Below are 13,450 nucleotides of genomic sequence, written 5' to 3' on the forward strand. Positions count from 1 at the left end.
AGCTGCCGATAGATTTCTATCGGTGTACAGTTTTTTGCAGTCAGAAACCTTATTACAGCACGCACTTCACACTTCGCGGCGGAGATTACCAGCAGCTAGACTAGGGGGTTAACTGTCTCCTGTGCAGAGGGAGCCATTAGCATCACAACACTACAGGTTGCATTTCAGTGGTGTCATTACCAGGAATCACGGGCTGCTCAAAAATGGTGTCATACGGGACTGCCATAGATTACTGTCATCAGTTAGTATTGCAGCAACCTAAGGAGATGTGGCATTATTCCAATGTTTTGGAGAGACACTGCAGTGTTACTAATGGCGTTGTATCGTGGGAAGCAATCAGCTTATACATCAGGTCACGGCTGCTAGTGACTGAGTGAACTCTGAGGCCACAACGGTAGGCCACCCACGTCCTGCATCCTCATGTGTTACCTCTCATGCGACAGTATCACAGTACCATTTTTCAACAGAACAATGCTCGGCCATATGTGGAATGTGCCACTATGAATTGTCTGTGAGGCACTCCAGTGACCAGCAAGATCCCTAGCTCTACCTCCAGTGGAACGTTTGTGGGACCAGTTCAGATGTCAGCTCTGTTCCAGCACGAACAGCCAGGATATCAACCATCAGTTAGGCCCACCCCGTTAGCCGAGCAGTCTAACGCACGGAATTTGCAGAGAGGGAAGGAGCGCCTGGTTCCCGGTACGAATCCGCCCGGCGGACTTGTGTCGAGGTCCGGTGAGCCAGCCAGTCTGTGGATGGTTTTTAGGCGGTTTTCCATCTGCCTCGGAGAATGTGGGCTGGTTCCCCTTATTCAAGTTCCCCATGTACGCCGTACACCACCATTACTCCAACACGCTAACATAGGGGTTACACTCATCTGCTGTGAGACGTTCCCGGGGGGGGGGGGGGGGGGGGGAGTCCACTGGGGGCCGAACCGCACAATAACCCTGGGTTCGGTGTGGGGCAGGGGAGGGGTGAAGTGGACTGCGGTAGTCGTCATGGGGTTGTGGGGCACTGAGCCTGCAGCGAGAACAGACCCTCTCCGTCGTTTCTAGGTCCTCGGTTTACAAACAACATACAACAATCAGTTACAGACGTTGTGGCGGGGGGGAGAGGAGGGGGAAACCTTGCGTCTTGCTTTATGACACCCTTCCCAACCGAATCAGTGCCTACATCGAGCCCAGAGGTAATGCAATGTCATAGTGACAGATCGACTCATACTTCCATGTTCTTTGTAAGTTTGAGCCGAGTTTGTAATCACTGAAATAAAATCAACGTATCCTCTCAACCAATGAAGTTTCATTTCGGTTCCTCCTCGCTTCCGCGTTTTATTTTTCTGTCAGGCGATGTAGTTCACCCCACTGCGACACTTACCAAATCAGAGCAATAGAGGCGAATGAGGAGGTAGAGTGTGCAACCTCTGGAGAGGCCAGTCTCAATTCTTCACCAGCCAATGGCGCAATTCCCAGATGCACTATGGCAGGAGTCTTAAGGGTTGTAGGCGAAACATTAGTAATGACAGAAGTGTGAGCTGCTGCTTTCATGAAGTAGCAATCAGGATTCCCGTCCCTCTCGGGCACATACAGTGACTGAGTATAAATAGCAACAGCAAAAAATAATTAATGTTCAGTAATGAAATTTCGGGAATGCATTTGTCTAGGTGACATAATTAAGTCATTAACCCTCAAAATCACAAATTAATGTACACCAGACAAGTCATCACAATTGTGAAATTAATAACCTGTGTAACCACAAGACTGTTGAATGCGAGCATGCATTCGGTTGTAGAGGTGCCAGATGTCAGTTTCTGGCATGGAGTTCCATGCCTGTTGCACTTGGTCAATGAATTTAGGGACTGTTAATGCAGTTTGTCGATGAAGCAGGAGTTGTCCGATGATGTCCCGTATGTGCTCGACTGGAGACAGATCTGGTCATCTAGCAGGCCTAGCCAACGTCTCTACACTGTATAAACCGTGCTGGGCTAGAACGGCGGTAGGTGAGCGAGCGTTATCCAGTTGGAAAACACCCCCCGGAACGCCGTTAATGAATGGTAGCACAACAGGTCGAATCAGCGAATTTAAGTTCAGTCTTGGAGGAGTCAGGGTGTGTAGGCTAAGAACGAGAGTACTCCTGCTGTCATACGAAATCGCGCCCCAACACACGGGCAGGTGGGCTACAATGGCGGTAGGTGATAGATCGTTATCCTGTTGGAAAACACCCCCCGGAACGCCGTTAATGAATGGCGGCACGACAGGTCGAATCATCAAATTTAAGTTCAGTCTTGGAGGAGTCAGGGTGTGTAGGATAACAACGAGAGTGCTCCTGCTGTCATACGAAATCGCGCCCCAACACACAGGTAGATGGGCTGCAACGGCGGTAGGTGATCGAGCGTTGTCCTGTTGGAAAACACCCCCCGGAACGCCGTTAATGAATGGCAGCTCAACAGGTCGAATCAGCAAATTTAAGTTTAGTCTTGGAGGAGTCAGGATGTGTAAGATAGCAAGGAGAGTGCTCCTGGTGTCATACAAAATCGTACTCCAACACATGAGCAGGTAGGCTACAATGGCGGTAGGTGAGCGAGCGTTATTCTGTTGGAAAACACCCCCCGGAACGCCGTTAATGAATGGCGGCACAACAGGTCGAATCAGCAAATTTAAGTTCAGTCTTGGAGGTGTCAGGGTGTGTAGGATAACAACGAGAGTACTCCTGCTGTCATACGAAATCGCACCCCAACACACAGGCAGGTTGGCGACAATGGCGGTAGGCGAGTAAGTGTTATCCTGTTGGAAAACTCCTCCCGGAATGCTGTTAATGAATGGCAGCACAACAGGTCGGATCAGCAAATTTAAGTTTAGTCTTGGAGGAGTCAGGGTGTGTAAGCTAACAACGAGAGTACTCCTGCTGTCATACGAAATCGCGCCCCAACACACGGGCAGGTGGGCTACAATGGCGGTAGGTGATAGATCGTTATCCTGTTGGAAAACACCCCCCGGAACGCCGTTAATGAATGGCGGCACGACTGGTCGAATCATCAAATTTAAGTTTAGTCTTGGAGGAGTCAGGGTGTGTAGGATAACAACGAGAGTGCTCCTGCTGTCATACGAAATCGCGCCCCAACACACAGGTAGATGGGCTGCAACGGCGGTAGGTGATCGAGCGTTGTCCTGTTGGAAAACACCCCCCGGAACGCCGTTAATGAATGGCAGCTCAACAGGTCGAATCAGCAAATTTAAGTTTAGTCTTGGAGGAGTCAGGGTGTGTAAGATAGCAAGGAGAGTGCTCCTGGTGTCATACAAAATCGCACTCCAACACATGAGCAGGTAGGCTACAATGGCGGTAGGTGAGCGAGCGTTATCCTGTTGGAAAACACCCCCCGGAACGCCGTTAATGAATGGCGGCACAACAGGTCGAATCAGCAAATTTAAGTTCAGTCTTGGAGGTGTCAGGGTGTGTAGGATAACAACGAGAGTACTCCCACTGTCATACGAAATCGCACCCCAACACACAGGCAGGTGGGCTACAATGGCGGTAGGCGAGTAAGTGTTATCCTGTTGGAAAACTTCTCCTGGAATGCTGTTAATGAATGGCAGCACAACAGGTCGGATCAGCAAATTTAAGTTCAGTCTTGGAGGAGTCAGGGTGTGTAGGATAATAACGAAAGTACTCCTGCTGTCATACGAAATCGCACCCCAACACACAGGCAGGTGGGCTACAATGGCGGTAGGCGAGTAAGTGTTATCCTGTTGGAAAACTCCTCCCGGAATGCTGTTAATGAATGGCAGCACAACAGGTCGGATCAGCAAATTTAAGTTTAGTCTTGGAGGAGTCAGAGTGTGTAGGATAACAACGAGAGTACTCCTGCTGTCACACGAATTCGCGCCCCAACACACAGGCAGGATGGCTGCAGGCCCTCAACTTGCCTCCTCCTAACCACCACACGGCCATCGCTGGCACCGAGGCAGTACCAGCTGTCATCGCAAAACATAACAGACCTCCACTCTGCCCTCCATGACCTCTCGCTTGGCACTACTGAAACAGGAAATAGAGATATTTTGTGGTCAGGGCGTGTGGTTAGGAGCTGTCCTGGAAGTAAGCAATTTGTAACAGTCCTTTCTGCCACTGTGGCGCCAACTGCTGCTCAGATTGCTGCTGCAGATGCAGCATGACTCGTTAGCGCCGTAGGCCGAGAACGATGGTCTTCCCTCCCGGTAGTGCTACGTGCCCGTCTGGAGCCCAGTCTTCATGCGACCGTACATTCTCGCGACCACCGCTGCCAGCATTCATATACAGCGATACATTCCTGCCAAGACGTTCTGCAGTATCGCAGAAGGAACACCCAGCTTCTCGTAGCCCTATCACATGACCTTGTAATGATCCCGATAGGAGGGAAAAGAAGTATGGAAGTATACGATACTGAGGATAAATTACGATTTCTCAGTAAATTAAACTCAAATTAGTTAAATTTCGTATGAGTGCAATTATAATGCAATGTTTTTCAATGTCTTTAATATCTAATATTTCGATCCAAAAGAGATTGAAAAAACAAGGTACATTTATTTAAACTGATTTAACACGAATATTTCAGTAGGAACTGTTATGTTTTGCTCACATAGGCTTATTCAAAGTGTCAACATATGTGACTACGAAATTGCTCGTTATAAAATTTGGCCAGGAAAACCTGATTATTCACTACACTTAGTATGAAAAACAAATAAGTTTAATAATACTTTTGTTCTGTATACTCACGTAATTTACAGGTTTGCACTTTTTAACCCCAATATTATGCAAATGAGAAAGATCATATTCAACACCTTGTAATCCAGCTATTTCACTTGGTTGTCACTTGTAATTATTTGTAAAATGCACCATTTATGTTTTTAATCTAAACACCTGACAAGGGAACCTCCCCATCGCACCCCCCTCAGATTTAGTTATAAGTTGGCACAGTGGATAGGCCTTGAAAAACTGAACACAGATCAATCGAGAAAACAGGAAGAAGTTGTGTGGAACAATGAAAAAAATTAGTAAAATATACAAACTGAGTAGTCCATGTGCAAGATACGTAACATCAAGGACAATGAGTGCCAAGGAGCGCCGTGGTCCCGTGGTTAGCGAGAGCCGCTACGGAACAAGAGGTCCTAGATTCAAGTCTTCCCTCGAGGGACATGTTTAATTTTTTATTTTCAGTTTATGTGCCAAACTCTTATGTTTTCATCACTTTTTTGGGAGTGATTATCACATCCACAAGAAAACCTAAATCGGGCAAGGTAGAAAATCTTTTTACCCACTCGTTAAGTGTACAAGTTAGGTGGGCCGACAACATATTCCTGTCATGTGACGCACACGCCGTCACCAGTGTCGTATAGAATATATCAGACGTGTTTTCCTGTGGAGGAATCGGTTGACCTATGACCTTGCGATCAAATGTTTTCGGTTTCCATTGGAGAGGCACGTCCTTTCGTCTACTAATCGCACGGTTTTGCGATGCGGTCGCAAAACACAGACACTAAACTTATTGCAGTGAACAGAGACGTCAATGAACGAACGGACAGATCATAACTTTGCGTAAATAAAGAAAGTAAAATTTTCAGTCGAGGGAAGACCTGAACCAAGGACCTCTCGTTCCGCAGCTACTCACGCTAACCACGGGACCACGACGCTCCTGAGCCCACATTCTCCTCGATGTTGCTTATGTTCCGCATGGACTACTCAGTTTGTATATTTTACTTATTTTTTTCGTAGTTCCACACAACTTCTTCCTGTTTTCTCGATTGATCTGTGTTCAGTTGTTCAAGGCCTATCCACTGCGCCAACTTATAACTAAATCTGAGGGGGGTGCGATGGGGAGGTTCCCTTGTGAGCACCAGAATCATTCGTAACTATTTCGTGTAAATAATTAATTTAATAACAGTTTAACTAACTCTAAAAAAAATAATTTGTTGATCTCTTTGGAAGGTTATAAATACGAGCACTGTCAAAGACCGGCAGGCAGTTGGCTCAGTGTAGTTGTGAAAGTCACGTCGGTCAGTGTTTTTAGTGCCGGATAATTCCATAGAGTAAATATCTCTGGAGTGAGCATTGAGTGCTGCGCCTGTTGTCAACATTAAACCAGGATTGTCACGTGTTTTCGGGACTTCGCTGTGCATGTGTGCTTTCTGCAGCGTTTGAAGTTTATGATATCAAGAGTTTTTGCTGTGTTTCACCGTTTGTTGATAGTGTAATAGCGATAGTGAATTACTCTTGTTGGTACGGATGTAAAGAAAAATATGTGAAAGGAGGGATAGTAACTTTTCATTGGTACATACCATGTAGCTCTAATTATGGTTATCATATTAGTAAGAGACTCATAGCCGGCCGGAGGCGCCATGCGGTTCTAGGCGCTTCAGTCTGGAGACGAGCGACCGCTACGGCCGCAGGTTCGAATCCTGCCTCGGGCATGGATGTATGTGATGTCCTTAGGTTAGTTAGGTTAGTTCTAGGCGACTGATGACCTCAGAAGTTAAGTCGCATAGTGCTCAGAGGCATTTGAACCAGCCATTTAGTAAGAGACACTGTATATGTTTAAAAATTTCGAGACGCTTTATAATTAAGGCTTGATTCTGTAGACCTATTTTTCTACGATTTCATGACTATATAATAGATATTACAGCTCGTACAAAAGCTTAATCAGTGACTTGTCGATTATATATTTAGATTACTGAGTCTACTATTTATTTAATGAACTGGGACCAAGTACGTAAAATGCGTTAAATAAATACTTAAAAGTGTCAACAGTAAGAAAAATTGTGCGTTAGGTCGCAAAAACGAGAAAATAAATCCGCAGAAATAGCAGAAAAAAAGGACGAATAAGCAGGGATATAATCGCTAATGTGTGGCAAATTCGGTGTTTTTCGGACACTTGCAAAAGTACTAGCGTACTGTCAAGTCGTTTTGCAACACTATCACTGCATAAATATACGTCAGGCTCTGTAATACTATAAAGTGCCGTATCATACCGAAAACTACCAAAAATCGTGTGCATCTGAACTGTGACACCTATCGCAAAGAAGCAAAATGTAATATCACTTGCCCTTAAAAGTTACGTAGCTGGTTTATTCCCGGTATCAAATGGATACTGTTAAAATGTCTGCGCGACATTTATAAATAATCCACGACACGTACGAAAAGAATCCGTCTGTACTAGGGATGTAGTGACATTCTAAATATACAGGGCGCTATACGGACAAACACACGACGTCCCGAGAACACGTGACCAGGCCGGCAATGTATGTTGACAACACAAAATCTGGTCTGCGCATGTGAATGCTCACTCCAGAGATATTTACTCTATGGATAATTCCATTGTATGTAAAAATGTGTGGATCGCAGAACCAAAGAGGTTGATGCACAAGATGTAACTGTTATGTCAGAGATGCCACGTAAACTTTACGTGTGTTTTTTAAAGAGGAATAAAAACGCGTGATGACCTTTTTTAAAAATTCGGACCTCTTATAAATATACAGGGTGAGTCACCCAACATTACCGCTGGATATATTTCGTAAACCACATCAAATACTGACGAATCGATTCCACAGACCGAACGTGAGGAGAGGGGCAAGTGTAATTGGTTAATACAAACCATAAAAAAATGCACGGAAGTATTTTTAACACAAACCTACGTTTTTTTAAATGGAACCACGTTAGTTTTGTTAGCACATCTGAACATATAAACAAATACGTAATCAGTGCCGTTTGTTGCATTGTAAAATGTTAATTACATCCGGAGATATTGTAACGTAAAATTGACGCTTGAGTACCACTCCTCCGCTGTTCGATCGTGTGTATCGGAGAGCACCGAATTCCGTAGGGATCCAAAGGGAACGGTGATGGACCTTAGGTACAGAAGAGACTGGAACAGCACATTACGTCCACATGCTAACACCTTTTTATTGGTCTTTTTCACTGACGCACATGTACATTACCATGAGGGGTGAGGTAGACGTACACACGTGGTTTCCGTTTTCAATTACGAAGTGGAATAGAGTGTGTCCCGACATGTCAGGCCAATAGATGTTCAATGTGGTGGCCATCATTTGCTGACACAATTGCAATCTCTGGCGTAATGAATGTCGTACACGCCGCAGTACATCTGGTGTAATGTCGCCGCAGGCTGCCACAATACGTTGGGGTTGTAGGCACATCACGGTACACATTCTGCTTTAACGTACCCCACAGAAAGAAGTCCAGAGGTGTAAGATCAGGAGAACGGGCTGGCCAATTTATGCGTCCTCCACGTCCTATGAAACGCCCGTCGGAGGTTTCAAGCGTCAACTTTAGGTTACGATATCTCCGGATGTAATTAACATTTTACAATGCAACAAACGGCACTGATTACGTATTTGTTAATATGTTCAGATGTGCTAACAAAACTAACGTGGTTCCATTTAAAAAAACGTAGGTTTGTGTTAAAAAACATACTTCCGTGCATTTTTTATGCTTTGTATTAACCAATTACACTAGCCCCTCTCCTCACGTTCGGTCTGTGGAATCGATTCGTCAGTATTTGATGTAGTTTACGAAATATATCCAGCGGTAACGTTTGGTGACTCACACTGTATGATACCCTAGACAACAAAAGTGAAGAGCCATAAACTTTATCTTTGAAACAGTATTATTGAGCGGTGTGACGACCACCCTGCGAACATCTTTGAAATGTTTTGATGAGAAGTTATATTCTCCAAAAGCGTGTCACATTTTATTTACTAACATAAAACTTAATTTTCATCATATTAAGGCAGGGGGCCGTTATAACCTCTTTGAAACTCAGTGGGGTGTTGATAATGACGTCTTTGCCACTTTTAAGGCATTCTTGACTAAATGATACGAAGATGGTATCTGCTCTTTCGGACATGTCCAAAAGAACAGACACCATCTTCATATAGTTGAGGCTAACTGGCCATTGACCTACTTCTGTGCTGGATGCACACGCATTCCCCGAACTCTTACGGGACTCGGTAAGATTGCCTGCCGCGAGTAATGAGTGTAATGGGCAGGGGCACTACGAATGTAGTGTGCGGACAATAAGCTGGGACTGTCGGTCTCACGGGGAGCGCGCAAGGGATAAATCCCTGCAGTCGCTCTATCCTCTGTGCCCTCGGTGGCTCAGATGGATAGAGTGTCTGCCACGTAAGCAGGAGATCCTGGGTTCGAGTCCCAGTCGGGGCACACATTTTCAGCTGTCCCCGTTGATGTATATCAATGCCTGTCGACAGTTTAGGGTCTCGCTTTAATTATCATTCCATTATTGAGTAAGATCAATTCATGTCCAATCTTAAAGCTACTGAACGCTCACCACCATTACAATGTTATTCAGAGAAAATGTGATTTACATCCTCACAATAGCTTAGGGGACTGAATTTAAGTAGCCATCACCTTTCAGATGTAGGAACACGGCTAACAACTCCTTCTTGGTGTTCCATATGCCTCAATGGTTCCTGCCAGTATCATTTCATGCCACTGCACCCCTGTAACTCCATCAGCATCGATACATTACGCTGCGTTTCAGCGCACTTAACTCAGTTGAGTTAACCAGGTTGGATTACGGAGCAATATGGGAACACGCGACGAAAGCCTGGGCCTACGACTTCTCTTTGAAGATAGGTCAAGGAAAGGCAAACCTACGTTTGTGGCATTTGTAGAATTAGAGAAAGCTTTTAACAGTGTTGACTGGATTACTGACTTTGAAATTCTGAAGGTGCAGGGCTAAAATACAGGGAGCAAAAAGGCTGTTTATGTTCTGTACAGAAACCAGAGGGCACTTATGAGAAGCGAGAGGAAGCAGTGTTTGGGAGTGGGAGGGGTTTCAGCCTATCCCCGATGTTATTCAGTCTGTACATTGAACATGCAGTAAAGGAAACCAAAGAAAAATTTTTGAGTAGGAATCAATGTTCAGGGAAAAGTAATAAAAACTTTGAGGTTTGCCGATGATATTGTAATTCTGTCAGAGGCAGAAGAGGACTTGGAAGAGCAGCTGAACGGAATTGAAATTATCTTGAAAGGGGGATATAAGATGAACATCAACAAAAGCAAAACGAGGATAATGGAATGTAGCTCAATTAAATCAGGTGATGCTGAGCGAGTTAGATTAGGAAATGAGACAGTAGACGAGTTTTGCTCTTTCGGCAGCAAAATAACTGATGATGGCTGAATTAGACAGGACATAAAATGTAGACTGGCAATGACAAGAAAAAGAGTTTCTTAGGAAGAGAAATTTGCTAACGTCGTGTGTAGATTTAAGTGTTAGGAAGTCATTTCTGAAAGTATTTGTATAGACTGTAGCGCCGTGATGGTTAACAAACATTTTAGACAAAAAGAGAAGTTTTTGAAATGTGGTACTGCAGAAGAATGCTGAAGGTTAGGTGGGTAGATCGTGTAACTATTGAGGAGGCTCAGAACAGAATTGGGGAGCAAAGAAATTTGTCGCAAAACCTGATTAACAGAAGGGATTGGTAGGTAGGGAGGGAAGAGTGTGGAGGTGAAAATCGTAGAGGGAGAACAAGAGATGAACACAGTAAGGATGTTCAGATAGATATAGGTTGCAGTAGTTAACCAGAGATGAAGAGGCTTTCACAGGATAGAGTATCATGGATGGCTGCATCAAAGCAGTCTGTGGCCTGAAGACCACAACAACAATAACACAGTCCTGTACGTGTCGTTACAGAGTCAGCAGAGAAGTCGGCCAGCGAGGAGCCGCCCGCCCCCGCCGCCCCCGAGTCGGCGGACAGCGCCGCCCCCGCGGCAGAGCCCGCCCCCACGACGCCCGCCTCCGGCCTGAGCCGCCTCCTCGCCAAGCGCCGGCCGCTGGTTCGCCGCCCCCAGCCACAGACAGCAGCAGCTACGGCCTAGGCGTCCAGCTGTCTCATCTCGCCGCGAGGAGCCACAGTCGCACGTCTCACAGACGACCCCGACGATTCCCCCCCCCCTCCTCCTTCCCATAGCCCCCCCCCCTCCCAGCACCTAGCCGACCCCCTCCAATCCGCCGCCTAACCCTGCCAAATTTCCCACATGCTCCTCCTACTGTGGGGGTCTCTCCACCCACCAGACCTACACACGAGTCAGTAGCAGACGTCGCAACTCGACCGGTGTCCCAAAGGCGATGATCACAATTTTGTTACGAACGTTGAGGTGGACCGACTACACAAAGCAGACTTGTCTCCAAACACTTTATAAGTTTCTCTCGAAGAAACACGCCAGATGGCACTATCCTATGCTTCCCAACCTCCTTATCTTCCACAGACCAGGTAGAATATCTAGCAGATTGTGTCGAACACATCTGCGGTGGTGTCTACAGAAATCTCAAGTCAATAATGAGAGAAAGTTGAATATATCTATCTTCCATGTGCAGCCACAGCAGATCTGATGAATTGCCAAACCAGCACCTTCATACTTCATCAAACTTTATTAAATTCCTTCTACATCCAAACGACTCCAATTGACTCATTCTTTTTACAGACAGTGATGGCGTCTCTTATCAGTTCATTGGTCCTCCTCAACATATTACAACCAATTTCATAATCTTGAAAGTTGAACTCCATCTGGGCATAGTTTTAGCTTCTTATTTACCAAATTTTTCTATCACACAATATCCCAAAACAACGTCCAGCTTCACTTGTAAAAAACAAATGGCACAACCTTGACTCTGAGATGGGGTTCAAATGGGATAAAACCATGGAGCTAGTGCTGGCCTCACTCCACATTTAAACCCATCATCTTTCTCGAAATACGCAACCCTTATACGTGAATGAAAGGCGCAAAATGCAAACAAGCACTAGCTCTTATGATCTCAAACTGCCGAAACGTGCAGATGCTTTCTGCTCTGCCCGATTTACTAACTCAAACTGTAAATAAGTATACTGGTCTTCGCAGACGATATATAGAATTTGGCGTGGCAGGGGGCGTTGAGGACATCGACACAGTCTCACAGTGCTGTTCCCTTCAGAGGACTGGTGTGGTCAGCTGGGAATAGTACTGCCAGTTATTTCTACTGGAGGCTTAAAATCGTGACAGGAGAAGGACTCAGAAAATACACAACTCTCACTCTTGAAGTGACTGATGTAAAATTAGACCGCTCACCTGATTTTAATCCCGATGTTTACTGGTACACTTGACGAATTTGTGTCATGACCATAGTCCTTCCTCTAGCAAAATCTTTACTTTTCAGCCTGCACAACCCGACTCTCCCTGCCATTACCTCAGCCCTGAAATGAGCCTGATGGACACACACACACACACACACACACACACACACACACACGCACACACACACACATACTCCCAGATGAGGCACCACTGCATCCCACTGCGGTTCTCCTTGGACCGTGGCTATGAGGGACACGCAGGTGCCCGTACTATTCCTCCTGATGAGCCACTATCCCGTCCCCCTCCCTCGTTACTGGGACCCCTATTATTACTATTACTATTATAGTTTTTGCTACTAGTACTAGCACCATCCACTGGCTGGTGTTCGTTTTACTTGTGAGTGTGCAGCCCTACCCTGAGCTGCCAGTGTGAAAGTGCCAAGACTCTTCTTATTGTTTGTTTTTTATTGTCTCCCTCTCCTCATTATTTTTGTACATATTGTATTTCCACACTTGATGCATTGAATTGATTGAGAGGAATAAAACATATTATTACAACTTACTTTGTCTCTTTACATTCTCCTCTAAATGTTATGCAAATCTTTCATCCATAATTGGGCATTTTGCAAACACATGTTTACTTATATATTTTATATGGCAACATAAATGTCTTAATGCCTACTCTTACATCTAACCAGACATCCATAATGAGTGTACAATACAGCATGTGAAGTCCATGGTGAGTACATAACAATAACAATAATATAATAATAATAATAATAACACAGTTTTAATATCTTCTGTAAGGCAATGAATATTGATCAGATTCAACACATCCTCAGTCACGAATTTTTTTCATCCAGCTATTCATCACCCTATAGTTGCACCAATATCACCAGTAAAACTAAAGAAAGAAATTAATTTAATCAAAACTGAGGCCTTTAATAACGATGGAAAAAAATATCGAAGCGAAAACTTACAAATGAATCACTACTATAGGTGACGATCTGAATGAAGATTTTGATAGAGGAAAATGTATTTCAGTACCTTACTTATGTAATGTATCGTATAAGATGCAACGTCTGCCGGCCGCTGTGGCCGAACGGTTCTAGGCGCTTCAGTCCGGAACCACGCTGTTGCTACGGTCGCAGGTTCAAATCCTGCCTCTGGCATGGATGTGTGTGTTATCCTTAGGTTAGTTAGGTTTAAGTAGTTCTAAGTCTAGGGGACTGATGACCTCAGTCCCATAGTGCTTAGAGCCATTTGAACCATTTTTGATGCAACGTATAGTAGTTAAAAATATGGCTGCGCTTTTCCACGAATAACACTTTAGA

At 44.9% G+C, this 13,450-nt stretch overlaps 1 protein-coding gene and 1 non-coding gene across 3 annotated transcripts in view; both read left to right on the forward strand.

The window, feature by feature from the left end:
- Window positions 1–12,678, forward strand: part of LOC126213604 (mucin-1-like) — a 329,890-nt gene extending 317,212 nt beyond the window's left edge. The window contains exon 15 of one of the 2 annotated variants that reach the window (XM_049941458.1): window positions 10,700–12,678. In XM_049941458.1, coding sequence (XP_049797415.1) covers window positions 10,700–10,884 — 185 coding nt within the window. In that variant the 3' untranslated portion in view covers window positions 10,885–12,678. The remainder of the gene's footprint in view (window positions 1–10,699) is intronic. The other variant, XM_049941459.1, reaches the window with a different exon arrangement.
- On the forward strand, window positions 9,130–9,204 carry Trnat-cgu (transfer RNA threonine (anticodon CGU)). The gene has a single exon. It is a non-coding gene; the product is annotated as a tRNA-Thr (tRNA).
- Window positions 12,679–13,450: the final 772 nt, after the last annotated feature.

This window comes from Schistocerca nitens, chromosome 11 (genome assembly GCF_023898315.1).
Source record: "Schistocerca nitens isolate TAMUIC-IGC-003100 chromosome 11, iqSchNite1.1, whole genome shotgun sequence".
Classification (NCBI taxonomy): Eukaryota; Metazoa; Arthropoda; class Insecta; order Orthoptera; family Acrididae; genus Schistocerca; species Schistocerca nitens.